This window comes from Oryx dammah, unplaced genomic scaffold (assembly GCF_014754425.2).
Source record: "Oryx dammah isolate SB20612 unplaced genomic scaffold, SCBI_Odam_1.1 HiC_scaffold_25, whole genome shotgun sequence".
Lineage (NCBI taxonomy): Eukaryota > Metazoa > Chordata > Mammalia > Artiodactyla > Bovidae > Oryx > Oryx dammah.
Window position 1 is genome coordinate 103,515,122 of NW_024070209.1, and position 19,717 is coordinate 103,534,838.

Genomic DNA, 19,717 nt, shown 5'->3' on the forward strand with positions numbered 1-19,717 from the left:
GGAGTATGTCAAGGCTGTATATTGTCACCGTGCTTATTTAACTTCTATGCAGAGTACATCATGAGAAACGCTGGACTGGAAGAAACACAAGCTGGAATCAAGATTGCCGGGAGAAATATCAATAACCTCAGATATGCAGATAACATCACTCTTATGGCAGAAAGTGAAGAGGAGCTAAAAAGCCTCTTGATGAAAGTGAAAGAGGAGAGTGAAAAAGTTGGCTTAAAGCTCAACATTCAAAAAACGAAGATCATGGCATCTGGTCCCATCACTTCATGGGAAATAGATGGGGAAACAGTGTCAGACTTTATTTTTTGGGCTCCAAAATCACCACAGGGACTTCCCTGGTGGTCCAGTGGCTAAGACTCTGAGCTCCCAGTGCAGGGGGCCCAGGTTCGATCCCTGGTCAGGGAGCTAGATCCCACATGCTACAGCTAAGACCCAGAGCAGCCAAATAAATAAATAAAATTAAAAAAAAAATCACCACAGATGGTGACTGCAGCCATGAAATTAAAAGACGCTTACTCCCTGGGAGAAAAGTTATGACCAACCTAGACAGTACATTAAAAAGCAGAGATGTTACTTCACCAACAAAGGTCTGTCTAGTCAAAGCTATGGTTTTTCCGGTGCTCATGTATGGATGTGAGAGTTGGACTGTGCAGAAGGCTGAGCGCCGAAGAATTGATGCTTTTGAACTGTGGTGTTGGAGAAGACTCTTGAGAGTCCCTTGGACTGCAAGGAGGTCCAACCATTCCATTCTGAAGGAGATCAGCCCTGGGATTTCTTTGGAAGGAATGATGTTAAAGCTGAAACTCCAGTACTCTGGCCACCTCATGCGAAGAGTGACTCATTGGAAAAGACTCTGATGCTGGGAGGGATTGAAGGCAGGAGGAGAAGGGGACGACCGAGGATGAGATGGTTGGATGGCATCACTGACTCAATTGACATGAGTTTGAGTGAACTCCAGGAGTTGGTGATGGACAGGGAGGCCTGGTGTGCTGCAGTCCATGGGGTTGCAAAGAGTCAGACACGACTGAGCAACTGAACTGAACTGAACTGATGGTCCCTGTTGGGTGTCCCAAGTGGTGCTAGCGGTAAGGAACCCGCCTTTCAATATAGGAGATGTAAGATACTCGGGTTCAGTCCCTGGGCGGGGAAGATCCCCTGGAGGAGGGCATGGCAACCCACTCCAGTATTCTTGCATGGAGGATCCCATGGACAGAGAAGCCTGGCAGGTTCGCAGAGTCAGACACGACTGAAGCGACTTAGCACAGCACACATGTGGCCCTTTTTGTCCCGTCTGCTAAGAAGGCTGGATTTTCATCGCTTTCAGCCACAGCCTGGCCCAATGCCAGTCCCAGCTCCCCTCCTTCTTCCCTGAGCCAGTTTCCAAGTTAGGGTTTAGAGCGGATTGAACAGTGGCCCCAAAAGCACTGTCAAACTCCGAAGTCTGCAAACTGCGACCTTATTTGCAAAAGGCGGTCTTTGCAGATGTAATTAGCTATCTTGAGATGAGATCATCCCGGATTATCTAAATCCAGTGACAAGTGTCGTTATTAGAGACGTGCAGGAGAGACACAGCGAGATGTGGAGAGGCCAGGGTCTTCCAGACTTGGAAGACTGAGGCAGAGACGGGGGTCTCTCTGCCAAGGGGAGGCCAAGCCTTGGTGGAAGGCATCGGAAGCTCGGAGAGAGGCCTCTGCCGACAGCCTCTGGACAGGGTTGGCGGGGGCGGTGGCCCTGCCAGAAATTTGGGTTCCTGCTGGCCAGGCGTGGAAAATCTTGAGAATCAAATACATAATTAAGGCCATTCACTGAAAGACATCCAAATACATTCAAATTCAGGAGGTCTTATTGATAATATTTTTTTAAATTCCTGACTTAAAAAAAAAAAAATCCCTTTGGAAGTTGGCAGAGTACCAGCTCATTATTCCAACGCAGTTCATGGTGTCACAGAGTCGGACGCGACTGAGGGACAGAACTGAACTGATAAATAAAGAGAAAGGGTGCAGCCTTGTTCTGCCTCTCCCGCATGAACTGCATTTTGGGGTAACCGGAGAGTCGAGGAAGGGGCTCCCCTGGAGGCTCAGTGGTAAGAATCTGCCTGCCAATGCAGGAGACGGTTTCGGCCCCTGGCCTGCGAAGACCCCACGTGCCCTGGAGCAGCTAATCCTCGCACCACAGCTATTTGAGCCTGTGCTCAAGAGCCCGGGAAACACAACCAAAGCCCGTGTGCCCCAGAGCCTGAGCTCCGCAAGCAAGAGACGCCACCGCAGCGAGAAGCCCGAGCAGCACAGCAGAGAGTGGCCCCCGCTCGCTGCAGCTGGAGGAAGGCCTGCAGAGCAGCGGAGACCCAGCACAGCCACGAGTAAACAGAGTCGGCAAAGAAAGTTCTTCCTTCAGGAGAATTCCAGAAGGCAGACACAGAAGGAAAATTAGAATTGGATCATCCCTAACTTGCAATCCTTAATGAGGAACGGACCTTAGTTACGATCATTCTGGGCAGGTAAAGTTATCCTGTGAAAGACGGGGGCTGCGGGGGGGGATTTTCGTGATGAGTAGGTCAGGCTGCCCATAGCCAAGGTCAGCGGTCAATGTGAGCAGTGAGAGAGGAGCACCCAGTGTGGTCCTTCCAGTCTCATGATGTGCTGGGACGTTCACAGCACCACTCGTGAAACAGCCTCACTGACAAGTCAGACCTCCGTCTGACCAAGGCTGAGCGCTACCTTCCCGTTTTCAGAACACGCAGAGGAGAGCAGGACACGTGGATGGCACCACGGGGTCGGAATTCAGCCAGATCCAGGATGCAGACGGGCTGCAGAGACACGATCTGTGTCTCAACAACGAGGTGGCTAGGGAGAAAGCAGCTGGCGCAGCACAAAAAGAGGTGTAAAGAAAAAAAAAAAAGGTCTAAGAGCTATGGAACCAATACTCGGCTCATCTCTCCAGCAAATTAAACACATGACAACATGTGTCAGACAGCCAGTAAACATCAACACCGACCAGATGTTAGATATTGGTGAAGAACTGTTACACCAGCATGTGACCCCGTTACCCTGATTCTGGGTAAAAACACCAACAAGAAACTCCCTGGCGACGGTCCAGTGGTTAGGACTTGGCATTTTCATTGCTATGGGCACAGGTTTGATCCCTGGTCAAGGATCTAGGCCCCTGTAAGGCACACAGTGCAGCTACAGAATAATAATAATAATAATAATAAAGGACATATTTATAGTGAGATAACATGATGCCTGGGACTAGTAGGTATCACTTTTTCATGACCTATCATTCACTTTTTAAAAATTAAAACTTGTTTTTGTGAAATCTGACCTACAGGACCATGCATCAAACAAGAAGGGGCAGCTTACTGCAAAGCTGTTGAGTCAGGACCTACGTAACCAGGGCCAGGTCAAGGGTCAGAACTGGACAAGCGGTTCACTCCCTCTGTCTCTGTGACTCAGCCACGTTTCTGTGCGTATTCGAGTTCACTCCTCTTCACTGTGGTGAGCAGCCCTCTGTGTGAACACGGCCCAGTGCATCCCCCCATTCTGATGACACATGTCGGGTGAAAGGAAAGTATTAGTCGCTCAGTCGTGTCCAACTCTTTGCAACTCCATGGACCGTGGCCTAGCAAGCTTCTCTGTCCACGGGATTTCCCAGGCAAGAATACTGGAGTGGGTCACCATTTCCTTCTCCAGGCGATCTTCCCGACCCAGGGATCGAACATGGGTCTCCTGCATCACAAGCAGAGTCTTTGCCATCTGAGCCACCAGGGAAGCCCCTTAAGAGCATTTCAGCCTCCTCAAAAACAGCCCCAGGGACTTCCCTCGTGGTCCAGGGGTTAGGAGCGCCCCTCGTGGCTCAGATGGCAGAAGCATCTGCTTGCAATGTGGGAGACCCGGGTTTGATCCCTGGATGGGGAAGAACCTCTGGAGAAGGAGATGGCAACTCACTCCAGGACTCTTGCCTGGAAAATTCCACGGATGCAGGAGCCTTGTGGGCTACGGGCCATGGGGTCCCAAAGAGTTGGACAGGACTGAGCGACTTGACTTTCACTTTCACTTTTCTGTCCAGTGGTTAGGAATCCACTCGGCAATGCAGGGCACGCAGGTACAATCCCTGGTCAGGGAGCTAAGATTCCACAGGCAATTAAGCCCGCACACCTCAACAAACACCCAGGAAACCCTACCTCAAAACAAAGACAACGCAACCTTGAACCTATTAGCTATGCCCCTCCATGCTCTCCCAGCCTCCGCCTCAGCCTTTGATGCTGTTGTTGTGTCGGACTCTGCGACCCCGTGGACTGCAGCACGCCCGGCTTCCCCGGCCTCTCCTATGTCCCAGAGTTCAGTCAGATTCGTGTCCATTGAATCGGTGATGCTGTCTAATCATCTCATCCTCTTCTTCTACCTTCAGTCTTTCCCAGCATCAGGGTCTTTTCCAATGAGTCAGCTCTTCGCATCAGGTGGCCAAAGTACTGAAGATCCAGCTTCAGCATCAGTCCTTCCAGTGAATATTCAGGCTTGACTTCCTTTCTGATTGACTGGCTTGATCTCCTTGTAGGCCAGGGGACTCTCAAGAGTCTTCTCCAGCATCACAATTTGAAAGGATCAACTCTCTGGCGCTCAGCCTTCTTTATGGCCCAACTCTCACACCCCCCGCCCGAGGCAGCCACTGCTCTACTTCCGGTCTCCCCGGTTCCCTGTCCTGGACATTTTAGATCAATGGAATCATACAGCGGCCTCTGGTAACCGACTTGTCTCACTTTGCATACTGTTGGTAAGATTCATCCATATTGAAGCATGTATCGGTTTCATTTTTCAAAAATTGACTGAACAGTCCTCCATTGCATAGACCTACACTGATTCTCAAGCGGTTGCTACTGGTTTGGCCAGAGATGGTCAAGGGCTTGGGAAGAAAAGGATTGGGAGCTTGATGACAAGGAGATCTGGAGAAGAGCCCCGGGATGGACTCAGAAAGGACACAGGTCATATCTCAGGTCATATCTGTATTCCTGGTGGACACATGTCTCCGAGGCCCGTCCAGTGCAGAGAAGGCTCTCGATATCAGATGCACACAGGATGAGAGACAAATGTGTCTCCCCCACAGCCTGACCACAGGTGGCTGGGAGCTAAAGGGTGGAGCTGGGAGAGGCCCTCCAACAACGCCTCACATCAGTTCTAACTCTGCCCACATCTCTGAGCTCTGACGCTTGGAAGGTGAGTTCTCAGGGTGGGGTGGGGGGCGGGGAGAGGAATGGACCCCCCAGGGAGAACATCAGTGTCTCTTTGATGTGGAAGATGAACCTGCCACTTAAATCTGGGCCTCCTGATACCAACCAATCAGAACAACCGGGGTGATGAAGCCCTAATACCAAGGAGAAGCTGAGTCATTGCTTCGCATTGAGGTTGAGGGCAGGAAGAACTATGTTGAGAACCCAGAGGCTTCTCCCCAGGGCATGAGCATGTTAGTATTTCTACTAGCAGGAGCAAAGTTCACAGAAAGTTGTAGTCACCAAAGACAGACAGATAGACAAACGGACGGACAGACAGACAGATGATAGAGATAGACAGACAGATGGGTAGATGATAGAGAGAGAGAGACAGGTGAGATGGATAGATAGATAATAGATATAGACAGATTGACAGGAGGACACTTGAGAGTTAGTGCCCTTCAGGAATGCAGATATAAGTCACCCCACTAAACAAACCTCGACCAGCTGAGATGCTGCTGGAGACAAAGGCAACCCCTCCCGACTGTTACAGAATCAAGTTCAGTGCAGTTCCGTCGCTCAGTCGTGTCCGACTCTTTGCGACCCCATGAATTGCAGCACGCCAGGCCTCCCTGTCCATCACCATCTCCCGGAGTTCACTCAGACTCACGTTCATCGAGTCAGTGATGCCCTCCAGCCATCTCATCCTCGGTCGTCCCCTTCTCCTCCTGCCTTCAATCCCTCCCAGGATCAGAGTCTTTTCCAATGAGTCAACTCTTCGCATGAGGTGGCCAGAGTACTGGAGTTTCAGCTTTAACATCATTCCTTCCAAAGAAATCCCAGGGCTGATCTCCTTCAGAATGGACTGGTTGGATCTCCTTGCAGTCCAAGGGACTCTCAAGAGTCTTCTCCAACACCACAGTTCAAAAGCATCAATTCTTCGGCGCTCAGCCTTCTTCACAGTCCAACTCTCACATCCATACATGACCACAGGAAAAACCATAGCCTTGACTAGACGGACCTTAGTCGGCAAAGTAATATCTCTGCTTTTGAACACGCTATCTAGGTTGGTCATAACTTTTCTTCCAAGGAGTAAGCGTCTTTTAATTTCATGGCTGCAGTCACCATCTGTGGTGATTTTGGAGCCCAAAAAATAAAGTCTGACACTGTTTCCACTGTTTCCCCATCTATTTCCCATGAAGTGATGGGACCAGATGCCATGATCTTCGTTTTCTGAATGTTGAGCTTTAAGCCAACTTTTTCACTCTCCTCTTTCACTTTCATCAAGAGGCTTTTGAGTTCTTCTTCACTTTCTGCCATAAGGGTGGTGTCATCTGCATGTCTGAGGTTATTGATATTTCTCCCGGCAATCTTGATTCCAGCTTCTGTTTCTTCCAGTCCAGCGTTTCTCATGATGTACTCTGCTTAGAAGTTAAATAAGCAGGGTGACAGTATACAGCCTTGACACACTCCTTTTCCTGTTTGGAACCAGTCTGTTGTTCCAGGTCCAGTTCTAACTGTTGCTTCCTGACCTGCATACAGGTTTCTCAAGAGGCAGGTCAGGTGGTCTGGTATTCCCATCTCTCTCAGAATTTTCCACAGTTTATTGTGATCCACACAGTGAAAGGCTTTGGGATAATCAATAAAGCAGAAATAGATGTTTTTCTGGAAGTCTCTTGCTTTTTCCATGATCCAGCAGATGTTGGCAATTTGATCTCTGGTTCCTCTGCCTTTTCTAAAACCAGCTTGAACATCAGGAAGTTCACGGTTCACGTATTGCTGAAGCCTGGCTTGGAGAATTTTGAGCATTATTTTACTAGCGTGTGAGATGAGTGCAATTGTGTGGTAGTTTGAGCATTCTTTGGCATTGCCTTTCTTAGGGATTGGAATGAAAACTGACCTTTTCCAGTCCTGTGGCCACTGCTGAGTTTTCCAAATTTGCTGGCATATTGAATGCAGCACTTTCACAGCATCATCTTTCAGGATTTGAAACAGCTCAACTGGAATTCCATCACCTCCACTAGCTTTGTTTGTAGTGATGCTTCCTAAGGCCCACTTGACTTCACATTCCAGGATGTCTGGCACTAGGTGAGTGATCACACCATCATGATTATCTGGGTCGTGAAGATCTTTTTTGTACAGTTCTTCTGTGTATTCTTGCCACCTCTTCTTAATATCTTCTGCTTCTGTTAGGTCCATACCATTTCTGTCCTTTATTGAGCCCATCTTTGCATGAAATGTTCCCTTGGTATCTCTAATTTTCTTGAAGAGATCTCTAGTCTTTCCCATTCTGTTCTTTTCCTCTATTTCTTTGCATTGATTGCTGAGGAAGGCTTTCTTATCTCTTCTTGCTATTCTTTGGAACTGTGCATTCAGATGCTTATATCTTTCCGTTTCTCCTTTGCTTTTCACTTCTCTTCTTTTCACAGCTATTTGTAAGGCCTCCCCAGACAGCCATTTTGCTTTTCTGCATTTCTTTTCCATGGGGATGGTCTTGATCCCTGTCTCCTGTACAATGTCACGAACCTCATTCCATAGTTCATCAGGCACTCTATCTATCAGATCTAGGCCCTTAAATCTATTTCTCACTTCCACTGTATAATCATAAGGGATTTGATTTAGGTCATACCTGAATAGTCTAGTGGTTTTCCCTCCTTTCTTCAATTTAAGTCCGAATTTGGCAATAAGGAGTTCATGATCTGAGCCACAGTCAGCTCCTGGTCTTGTTTTTGTTTACTGTATAGAGCTTCTCCATCTTTGGCTGCAAAGAATATAATCAATCTGATTTCAGTGTTGACCATCTGGTGATGTCCATGTGTAAAGTCTTCTCTTATGTTGTTGGAAGAGGGTGTTTGCTATGACCAGTGCATTTTCTTGGCAAAACTCTATTAGTCTTTGCCCTGCTTCATTCCACATTTGCCTGTTACTCCAGGTGTTTCTTGACTTCCTACTTTTGCATTCCAGTCCCCTATAATGAAAAGGACATCATTTTTAGGTGTTAGTTCTAAAAGATCTTGTAGGTTTTCATAGAACCGTTCAACTTCAGCTTCTTCAGCGTTACTGGTTGGGGCATAGACTTGGATTACCGTGATATTGAATGGTTTGCCTTGGAAAAGAACAGAGATCATTCTGTCGTTTTTGAGATTGCATCCAAGTACTGCATTTCAGACTCTTTTGTTGACCATGATGGCTACTCCATTTCTTCTGAGGGATTCCTGCCCGCAGTAGTAGATATAATGGTCATCTGAGTTAAATTCACCCATTCCAGTCCATTTTAGTTCTCCAATTCCTAGAATGTCGACGTTCACCCTTGCCATCTCTTGTTTGACCACTTCCAATTTGCCTTGATTCATGGACCTGACATTCCAGGTTCCTAGGCAATATTGCTCTTTACAGCATCGGATCTTGCTTCTATCACCAGTCACATCTACAGATTGGTATTGTTTTTGCTTTGGCTCCATCCCTTCATTCTTTCTGGAGTTATTTCTCCACTGATCTCCAGTAGCGTATTGGGCACCTACTGACCTGGGGAGTTCCTCTTTGGGTATCCTATCATTTTACTTTTCATACTGTTCATGGGGTTCTCAAGGCAAGAATACTGATGTGGCTTGCCATTCCCTTCTCCAGTGGACCACATTCTGTCAGACCTCTCCACCATGACCCGCCCGTCTTGGGTTGCCCCGCGGGCATGGCTTGGTTTCTTAGAGTTAGACAAGGCTCTGGTCCTAGTGTGATTGGATTGACTCATTTTCTGTGAATATGGTTTCAGTGTGTCTGCCCTCTGATGCCCTCTTGCAACATCTACCATCTTACTTGGGTTTCTCTTACCTTGGGCGTGGGGTATCTCGGCTGCTCCAGCAAAGCGCAGCTGCTGCTCCTTTTCAAGGACAGTAACAATTCACATCTCGGCCTGCCTGTTAAGTGGGTACTATTTGTACCCAGCTCTTCTTCTATTTCCTCAATTCCCTTACAACTTTCAATACGGCTTTCTTGGAAGTTAATTTCACAATTTAGTTTCAGCTGAAAGAATATTCAGACAGAAGGAGATTGAACAGGAAAAGTAATTAACCAGCCCAAAAATGGACGCCAGTACTGGTAGGACTCTGCACTTCCTCTCTTTGGGGAGAAGACAATCTCAATTTTTTTTTTTTTTTTGTCTTATTTTTTAAAATTTAAGTATAGTTGATTTACAGTATTTCAGGTATTAGAAAACTGATTCAGCATATATATATATATATTCTTTTCCAGATTCTTTTCCTTTACAGGCTATTACAGGACATTGAATACCGCTCTCTCTGCCATACAGCAGATCCTTGTTGTCTATTTTACGTAGAGCAGTGTGTATCTGTTAATCCCAAATTCCTAAGGTGTCCCTCCCCACCTTTCCACTTTAGTGACTATAAATTCGCCTTCTGTGTCATGAGTCCATTTCTGTTGTGTAAATGAACTCACCTGCAGCGCTCCTTGGCATCATATGATATCTGTCTTCTCTCTGGGGCTTACCTCACTTAGTTTCACAGTCTCTAGGCCCATCCATGCTGCTGCAAACGGCATAATTCCATTCTTTTGTGTGGCTGAGTAGCACTCCACTGAGAATGTACACACCTCATCTTCTTTATCCATCTGTCTGTTGACAGTGAGACAGTTCCACTCTCGTGTGAAAGACAGTCGCATCGTATCAGGCAGAAGTGGAGAGTTGGGTTTTTGTCTGACTTGCTTTTGTTATATGGAAGCTCAAACGCGCGTAGAAACGTGTGGATGGAGGCTGAATAAAGAGATGCCAGTGAGGAAGGCTTTGCCTGTGCCCACAAACCTTTGCCTTGAACCATAGATAGAAACAGCCTTCCCAGCCTGCTCCGTGAGGCAGGGACCAGTGGGTTCCGTCAGGAGAGGCTGCTGGAGACAGACAGAAAGCCGGAGGAGAGAGAAGGAACCTGCTTCTTCGTCTCTGCTTCCTGCCGGCAGCTGGCAGCTCCCTGGGCCACAAATCTTCCTGTTTTTCCTGAAGCAGCAGCTGAATCGTCTGCAGTTTCTCCAACGAGCACAAAGTCCACTTCACCCTGTTGCTGCCGCTCGGGGCCAGTGGCTGGCTGGCACCGCATCCTCGGGGTCTGGGTCTCGCCCTGCTGGGACCCTCCTCTTGGTGCAGAGACACCAGCTCCAACTGCCAGCGCCCCCTCCTCAAAAGTCTGAGTTGCAGCTCTTTGTCGTCCCTCCTCTGACTCTTCAAGTGTTCATAATTCCACCCTTTTCGCTCTGGTCCTCTGCTTCCTGAAGTTACCACCTTGAGATACTTCAGAGGTTTTTTTTTAACCTTGTTAACAAGTGACCTTGTTAACACCTTTGTACCTAATGTGCAACCCCTCCGATTAATCTCTCTCTGGTCAAATCAGTGGTGTGACTTCTGTCTTCCAGCATGACCCTAAGTCCCTCATCAGTGATATATATATTTTTCTCACCTCTGTGACTTTCCTTTTCATTAATTTTAAAAATAAGCTTTTATACTTTAATTTGGGATGGTTTTAGATTTACAGAAAAATTGCAAAGACAATACAGAGCTCCCACATACCCCACAAACACACCACATAAATGTATCTGTTCCTGTATATGCATGTTAGACCCTAAACTTCCCTCCAGGAGTGATTTTAACTGCATCCCACAACTTTTGATATATTGTGTTTTTATCACCATTCAGTTAAAATAGTTTAAAATTTGTCGTGTGAGTTTCTCTTTGACCCATGAGAAATTCAGAGGTTGCTTTTTAGTATCCTTGAGTGGGCTTGAGAAGATATTTCAAAATAATCAAATATATTTTTCTTCTAGTTATCTTTTTATTGCTGTTTTTCCTGTGACCCTTTCCAGGTAGGACTTATATGCTTTGAAAGGTATTGAAACTAATTTATGGTCTGGCCTGTGATCAGCTTCTGTGTATGTTCTGTGTCCTTGCAAAGAATGTCAAGAACGTGGATCCTATGATGGCGGGCTCGGTGTTGATGAACGTCCCTTGTGTCCACTTCCTTAATTAGCGTTCCCACCACCGCTGCCACCGCCAATCACTTCAGTCGTGTCCGACTCTTAGTGACCCCATGGACTGCAGCCTACCAGGCTCCTCCGTCCATGGGATTTTCCAGGCAAGAGTACTGGAGTGGGGGGTAACCGTAAAACTGAAAGGTCAGTAAGGAAAGGGGCAGATACGAGAGGAGAGTGTTATTGGAATACGATTTGGAGGCCGGGTGCGGAAGAATGGGGACCTGACCCCGCTGGTCGACAGGGGTGAGTGGACTGGGAACAACATGTGATTATTACAAAATAACTGTATCGGTCACTAGGAGCAAGAATGCTAGTAGCAATAGCAAGTGGCAGAAATGCGCGAGTGTTAGTCGCCTAGCCGTGCCCGACTCTTTGTGACCCCATGGACTGCAGCCCACCAGGCTCTTCTGTTGGAGTGGGTTGCCATTTCCTTCTCCAGGGGATCTTCCCGACCCAGGGATTGAACCCAGGATTCCTGCACTGCAGGAATATTCTTTACCGACTGAGCTACAAGGGAAGCCCCGGAAGCAGGCAAGCAGCAACACAGAGACAACCAATACGGTGCAAAGACCAACAGTGACGGCGGGAGGTCAGGCTCCCGCGGCAGCCTCTGCCCGAGCAGGAAGCCCCGCCCCCGGGCCTGCCCCGCGGAGCCATCGATGGCTCCGGCTCGGCGCGCCCGCCTGCCTGGCCTCGGCGCTCGGCTCGGCATGCCTGCGGCGCTGCCATGGAGACGCGGCCCCGCCGCCCGCCGGCCCCGCCCAGCGCGCCCCCGAGGCCCCGCCCAGCGCGCCGCCGGGGCAGGACGACCCGGGGCGCGGGCCAGGTGACCAGGCGGGCCGCGGGCCGGGTCACAGGGGGCTGCGAGGCGCCTCCGGGCGAGTGGGCGCCCAGGATGGCGGGGAGGCGGTGGGCACGAGCCGTGGGCGGGGCCGCGGGGGCTCAGCGGGTCTCGGGGACGCGGCTGGGCGATGGGCGCGCGGGCCGCCCGGAAGGGAGAAGTTGCGTGGCTGGGAGGGCCGGGGCTGGGGCTACTGTGGGTGCGCCCTGTTCGGTTTTCCCCTGACGTCAGTCTTCCTTCGGAACCAAGGCCCTCCCGGGTGCTCGGAGGAGAAAGGGGGCGCTGGGTGGGTACCAGCGTCGGCAGGTCCTTTCTGCGCCCCGACAGATTCCTAGAACTTATTTCTCGGCTCTCCAGCAAGGGGTTCCCCAGTACCACCCCCGCAGTTCACAGAAGAACTAGCATGAGGCATCCTTCTGCCTCTTAAACCCAAGCTCATTGCGTCACCGGGGAGCAACCGAAATCGTGGGAGCATGGGGCTGGGTGGCTTTGTTTAAGGTCTCTGATCCCAAGAGTTAAGAAGGATCCCGTGCCATAAGCCCTGCCAGGACCGCCGGGGTCCTCTCCTCTCCCGACATCTGACAGCAGGCTCCTTTCTTCGTAGCATCACCTTGCGGCGGAGCTGAAGGCTAGCCAGGAGAAAGCCCTGCGCAAGAAGCTGGCTCCACACCCCTGGCAGGGATCCCCCCGCCTCTGCGCTGCTGAAGGCTCACCGACGCACAGATCAGGAGGGCAGTTCTTACAGAAGCTGCTGTCAGTTTCTGCCTAGTGTACAATGTCTTTTCATGCAGGGCAGCGGATGTGTATTTTCAGATGCAGTGGTGAGAGTCGTGGTGTCAGACTCGCAGTGGACACCTGACAAGGCCCACCCGAGCTGAGGGCCTCGTCCCTGTCAGCACACCTGCCACAGAGCACGCAACCGCCACCGCGGCCACCGCGGCCGGGCCTCCGCTGACCTGCCTGCCGACTCACGCGTGGCTCTCGGCTGTCTTCAGAATGCTTGGAGACTCCTCTCCAGGTTCCTCGCAAAGAGCCCTCGTAAAGGGTGTTGCCTGCAAATGGCCTGAGTTCCTCGTGCCCGTTAAGTTAAAGAAGGAACCCTCACGCCCAGCTGCTGCAACCCTTCTTCACTAGTGGCGTTTCGTGCAGAGCGGGTGGCAGCTGTGCAGGAACCCAGGCGTGGGGAGGCTCTGGCCAGTGATGAGTGGCCGCGCCCCGCTGGCAGAGAAAGCTCTGTCTGAAAGCCACGCCCGGCTCCGGTACCGGGACACCTCCCTGCTCATCTGGCAACAGCAGCAGCAGAAGCTGGCATCCGCGCTGCCCGGCACGTACCTGAGCAGGAGCCGAAGCATGTGGTACTCACAGTATGGGAACGAGGCCATCCTCGTCCGGGACAGAAATAAGCTGGACGTCTCGCGGGACACGGGGCAGTCCAAGTTTTGTTCTATAATGTAATTCTGGGGCGAAAATCTGAGCCCAGGCACCAGGCCGCCTTGCTGACCCCTAGCCCTCCCTGGGAGATTCTGACAGGGGGTGTGAAGGCTGCGCTGTGATAGAGGAACCCCCAAACCCCAGAGGTGGCACCCCGCCTACTCAGTCGGGGTGACGGGTGGACTTCTGGACCCCATCCTGACCCTGCAGGCACAGCCTGGGCCCAGCTAGAGGCTGTCCTGGTCACTCTTCCAAGTAAGTCACGCAAGAGAGAGACCCCAGGTACAAACAGCCTTTTTACATTCTTACAGGTTGTGTCTAGTATTCCCTTCTGCCTGGTGAAGAATGGGTCAAATCTAAAAAAAAAAAAAAAAAAAAAAAGTGAATGGGTCAAATCTAAAAAAAAAAACAAGACAGTGAATTGGCGTCATGTAGGATCAGAAGTCGACTGGCAGGACCACAGTGGTTTTACAGGTCATTGGCAGCAGCATTTCGGCATGAACCCTGTGGCGCTGACTGGAGTTTGAGTCTAGTTACCAAAGCGATCACTGTCCGCGATGCACGGCGATGGTTTCTCCACTAGCTTCCTGATGCTGGGGCTGCGGGCAAAGGCATCCGAAAAACTTAGGTAGTAGGGGAAGCCCCCCATTATGAAGTTACACGTCTGCTGCTAACACTAGGCAGGTTCTCAGCAGACAGCAGCTCAGCCTCTGCTCCAGGGCCGCACCCCCGGCTACCTGCACTGTTTGATGTGTGTCGGCCTCCCCGCCGTGTGGGCAGGTTTATGAGTCAGTTTTAAGGGATTTGCTGTAATGAAAGTCTGTGTGGCGAGGCAAATGCAGAGTTGTCTTGCCGAAGCTGAATTTTCTTTTTAAATAAATCTCCTTCAGGAGGCTCCTTCCTTCCTCACCCCAAATTTCGATCTGTCTGTTCATAATATCCTACCTTGGCCTCCGGGGTTTTTGTTTACAACAGTAACAACCGCTAAGAACCGCAGGGCAGGCAGCACTCCGGGGAGCCCACGGGTGGGCAGAGACCGTCCCGCCGGACGTGCACAGAGCGCATCCAGAGCTCCCGTGTGCCTGGTTCCTTATGCAGGCGTGCAAGCTAGTCAGCAGACAGCATCCAGAAGGGAAGGGCTGGGTCAGACTGCATTCCCCACAGGTCACACGCCCAGCCAGAAGCCTGGTTCTCGCTGATAGAGCCTCGGCTTGCTTGCCGCCTCCGGTCGGGAGGCTGGAAGACCGAGTTCCTTTAAGTGGCTCCTGGAGATGAAGAGGATTTGTCTCATGTAGAGTCGGGCCTGTGCAGTAAAGGCTCGCCCGTCCAGGCACCAGGACACTGGAATCCCCTAGGAGAGAGGCCTTGTCGGCATCTCTGCAGTCCTCTGACTTAACTCCGGCTCAGGAAGGAAGCAACGTTCTAACTTAGCTGGAATGCCTGTGCCTCTGCCTAGACTGGCCGAGGAACGGGCCATGGCTGGTCAGCTGCAGTCACAGAGGTGGTGACCAGGACAGGAGAGCCAGGCACTGAGCTGCTTGGTGAGCGGGAGTCGCTTTGCCTCAGGGAAGTCTGGGCACTTGGCCTTCCCCGCCGGGGCTGGGACACTGAGGCAGATGTGCTCAGCCCCGACCTTGGGGAGCTCAGGCTGGGTGACATGTGCCAAGGGAATACGGGGGGGTGGGGTGGTCTCGGGCCTGGACAGCACCCCACTGCAAGGCCTGGCTCCAACAGTCACATTTTGAAAACTGTCAGAACCTGCACTTGTCTCGACACCTTGATCCCTTGCTGCCGGGTTCCAGGCCGCCTGGAAGAAACCTCAGCGTGTACACTGCCCCATGTGGTTTCTTGGAAACATCCTCGGGCCAGCCGGACGAGCATTGGATGCCTGTGGTCTCAGGAAGCACCTTAGTGTAGATGGAAGGCGTGGTGGGAGCACCAGACAGATGATCAGGCTGGGGGGTGGGGGTGGGGGGTGGTGCCTGCAGGTCAGCCACCAGCCTGAAAAGCAACACACAGCGCTCCCAAGGTCCTGGGGCCTCCCCAACCTGGGCTGAGGACCAGAGCCACTGGGCCGGCTGAGACCCCTTTGGAACGCTCCGGGCATTCCCCCCAGGAGCTACGTGATGTTAAAACGAGGGGACCCCCTCCCCCATCACACACCAGCCAGGGGGGCGCTGGGAGCCCAGAAAGCAGAAACGGTGCCTCTTTTTTTTTTTTCTTTTATTATGAAAACAAAACAAATGCCCCAGGAGAAGGGTCCATGATCACCAGAAACAGTACTTTCTACCACTTTTATTCTGTCGTGATGAGGCCAGAACTGCAGTAAACAAGCTAAAGCTACGTACATTGGACTCATTTTCAGTAACTGACATTCACAGGAATATACTAGAAACGGCACCAAAAAGTTTAAGAAGAGTTAACGGTAACCTTGCATGCACGTCATACAGAAAAGTAACATTTTAAATATAAAAAAAGGAAAACTTCCGGAAGTGCTGTGCCAGTATCAGGGAGCAGCGCTACACTGGGTGTAACGAACCCTTTATTGTGGGCGGTGCTTCCCCACACCCCCACCAAAACCGTAAAAGATGGGAGCGTTGCGAAAGAACAAAGAAAGCAAACAAAAAGGAAAACGCATCTTAACAGTCTGTAAGCAAGATGAGTAAGCAAGGGTTTCTGGAATTCAGTTCATGGCCAAAGCCACCCCCTCGGCCCCCAGGGGTCGGGGAGACTGTTTGAAAGCCACGATTTCGAGTTCTGCACGGGTGTGCGACCCACTGAACACGGTTCCTAAGCCTCGACGGGCTGCCCTCTAGTTCTAGGAAAACTAGAACAATTTCACTTGCCCAACACAGGAGAAATGAAAACAGCAAACACCCATAGGCTGATGTCAGGGGGTGGAGGGAGTCCCCCCCAAAACTCTGAAATCAGTTTTGAGTCTGGACAGAAAGCCTAAGAAAAAAAAAAAACAACGACCTACATCGCTCAGCTCTCCGGCAGCATCTGAGCCAGCGGATCTTTCAGCAGAAAGGAGCGGAGGTGGCCGAGAACCCCTCTTGCACCCGGAAACCAGCGGACAGGAACCGCTCCCACCACGCCCAGCACTGGGGCCCCCTGTCCCCCACAGAGAGGCTGGCAAGGGCGATCCTCCCCACTGGCAGCTGGAGGGCACCCCTGGGAGCTCCCAGCACCTCCAGGCCCCTTGGCTCGGATCTGTTTGTCACGCAGACCTGTGCCTGCTGCCCGTCGCCCATGAGATCCTGCTTCAAGACCCTCTAGCGTGTACTAAGTCCTTAAAGTAATAGTTTTTATTCCATTAAAGATCTGTTTAGAAAACACCTTTGAAAAACAGGGCAGCTTTTTAAAAAATGGCAAGTTTAAAATCCATTTATATTTCTATTACAATGAAAAGTTGAACGAACTGGCTCAACACTCACCAAAGGTCAGAATCAGCAGCAGTCAGAAAAATGGCAACCCCCCCATCCACGTTTCGTCAGAGTCCTACCCCATCCGAGGGCTCCTCAGCCATCAAGATTGGTGGCATCCAAGTGGACATTAGGAATTTTTAGAACCACCACCTGTTAGGACGCCAACAGCTAGTGCCCTGATCTATCCAGAAAGGCTGTCGGAAAGAACGAGACCTTGGACAAGCGGCTGGGCTGCCTCCAGCCCCACCCCTAGCCCCTGCCTCGGTGAGTAAGCGAAGCCGCTCAGTCGTGTCCGATTCTTTGTGACCCTGTGGACTGTAGCCTACCAGGCTTCTCCGTCCATGGGATTCTCCAGGCAAGAATACTGGAGTGGGTTACCATTTCCTTCTCCAGGGGATCTTCCCGACCCAGGGATTGATCCCGGGTCTCCTGCATTGGAGGCAGACGCTTTAACCTCTGAGCCACCAGGACAGATCTGCCTCGGTGAGGTCCCGTTATTTCTGTGCTAACTGAGAAGCTCATGAGCCGGGAGACCCCATGCAGTCTTGAGGGAGGGAGCCTTCCTGGGGCCAGAGGGTCCTCAAGCCTGGAGAAAGACCAGGCCAACAAGAGCCGGGCCAGGCTGTTGCCGGCTGGTGGCTGGGAGACGCGGTGGGGCAGCAGGGGCCACCCCCTCCCTGGAGGTGGGGGTGAGGGATGCCCCACTGGGGGCCGTAAACCCCTGGCCAGAGCCACGCGGCACCGAGCTAGGCAGGTGGTGTGGTGGGTACCCCGCGCTCAGGGCCCTACGGCAGCCTCTAGAGAAAACAAAACCGAAACAACCTTCTGTTAAACTCTGTATATTATTATTACTTTTTTTTTTTTTTTTACAATAGAAAGGTAAAAATCAAGACTTAGATTTACTATACATTTCTTTTTCTTGCAGATTACAAAGTTTATATTATATAACTGGGGTTCCCTAAATCGAAGTCCTTTTTAAAACAGTCCTAAGAGAGACCAGAAGTGAATATAAAAGAACTAAACAAAATTAAAAAAAAAAAATGAGAATGTGCTGCAGCCGGAAGTCGTCTATTACCTGTGAGTCTCCAGATTTCACACACACACACACACACACGCACGCACACGCACGCACACACACGAGAAAGAACGAGAACAGAAACCCCGCAGCCCCGAGACGAGCACGCAGATGAGGTTCAGCACCGCGCGGGGGCAGGAGGCGGTAGCACCTGGGCGGGCGGCCCGCGCCCCGCGGGGCCTGGGCTCCCCTCACACCACGGAAAAGGCCTGCATCTCTGCGCCTCTGTTTCTTGTTTTTAAAATGCATTTCTTTTGCGGTTTTGTTTTTCTTTTTTTTTAAAAAAAAAAAAAGACCAATGATGCTAATAAATAAAATATTCATATATACACGAAACTGGGACGATGGTTCCGGAGTGCGTGGCAGCGGCTGGGCTGGGGGCACGCGTGGGGCTGGCCTTTCGTAGAAAATTGCTGAACCTTACAAAAAGAGTCTCCTTTTTTTTTTTTTTTTTTAAATCTTTTCTCTATTTTTTTTTCAAAGTTGAGGTAAAAGTTTCAGTGTTTGGGAACCCTTGCGCTGCCCATGCAGCCACCGTGTTCCTCCCGGGAGCTCCCAACGTCACGGGAGATCAGAGAGACGGCTCCTCTGCACGCCCCCTCGTCGGCTCCCCACCCGCAGAAGCTTGGGCTGGAGGCCGCGGGGACCCCTCCCAGCGGGGGCCCAGCCCTGGCCCTCACTCATGGCAGGGGCGGGCCTGGCTGTCCGCAGCCCCTGCAGAAAGAGCTGCCCTCGACGTGAGGGTCAGGGCCCAGGGCGCTCAGAGACGGAGACAAACCCCCGTCGGCGAAGCCAACAGCCTTCCCGTGCGGCACCACGTCTGAGACATTTCCGCGGGAGACATTCTCGCTGGGGCTACAGACCAGGTCGGGCGTAAGGAAAGGGGTTCTGCAAGCACCTTCAGACCACACCTCACACGCTTCCTACGGTTATCACGTTAGCGTCTGAAGCCGGCATCTCCAAGGGACTTGAGTTCAGTTACGGAGGAAAGACCTGATGCCGATTCACAGCTTCTCAAAGTCTAATGGACACACACAGAAAGATCTCGGTTGACCTATTAAAGCCAGAACTGGAAGATACCATAACACTGAAGTGAAAGAGAGGCTGCACACCGTGGAACAAAAGGAGTATATGAGCCGCCGGGGGGAGCACCGCGGCGTCCCGGCAGCGGCGGTGGCGGCGGCCACCGGCGGCATCCCGAGCCGCGCGCATCCAGGGCTCACTCGGAGTCGCTGCTGTCGGAGCTGGACCCGCTCGTGCTGCTGCTGCCGGACTCGGAGGAGCTGCTGCTGCTGAGCCGCGACGGCCCCCCGGACGCGGCGGAGCCCGACTTCTCTGGGGGAGATGCACAGGTGAGCGGCGCGCACCCCCGCACCGGCCTGCCGCCCCGCCGTCCCCGAGGCCTTTCCTGCAGCCCCCGCGCTGGCTCCACTTCCCGCTCCCAACCCAGACCTGGGGACCTGATAAATGCAAATAGAGCCACTGAAGCGAGTCAGCGCGCTGATGAGGCTGCGGGGAGTCTGTCTGGTGCCTGTACCTACCCGGGCACAGGGCTCCCAAATCCCCCAAGACCTCCTGAGTGGGGCCCTTTAGAGTTTATGTGAACAAGTGACTGGGGTGGGACCCCCTGAGGGCCTCAGCACTGGCTGGTCACCAGGAAGACCATGTGACTGGAGGGCGGGAACTTTCAGCTCCCCGGC

At 51.6% G+C, this 19,717-nt stretch overlaps 2 protein-coding genes across 3 annotated transcripts in view; one reads left to right on the plus strand and one right to left on the minus strand.

Annotated features, from left to right (window-relative positions):
• The first annotated feature begins 12,023 nt into the window (after positions 1 to 12,023).
• Positions 12,024 to 13,881, plus strand: BRD3OS (BRD3 opposite strand). Of its 2 annotated transcripts, none has more exons than XM_040225634.1 (2): positions 12,024 to 12,068; positions 12,688 to 13,881. In XM_040225634.1, exon 2 carries the CDS (start codon positions 13,284 to 13,286, stop codon positions 13,536 to 13,538), a length of 255 nt encoding a protein of 84 aa, XP_040081568.1. In that variant the 5' UTR covers positions 12,024 to 12,068; positions 12,688 to 13,283; the 3' UTR covers positions 13,539 to 13,881. The 2 variants fall into 2 exon arrangements, with proteins under 2 accessions (XP_040081568.1, XP_040081569.1); XM_040225635.1 differs by lacking the exon at positions 12,024 to 12,068 and adding an exon at positions 12,302 to 12,369.
• Positions 13,882 to 15,794: 1,913 nt separating this feature from the next.
• BRD3 (bromodomain containing 3) overlaps positions 15,795 to 19,717 on the minus strand; it is a 22,205-nt gene continuing 18,282 nt past the window's right edge. Inside the window, exon 11 of the mRNA XM_040225584.1 lies at positions 15,795 to 19,352. Coding sequence (XP_040081518.1) covers positions 19,237 to 19,352 — 116 coding nt within the window. The 3' untranslated portion in view covers positions 15,795 to 19,236. The remainder of the gene's footprint in view (positions 19,353 to 19,717) is intronic.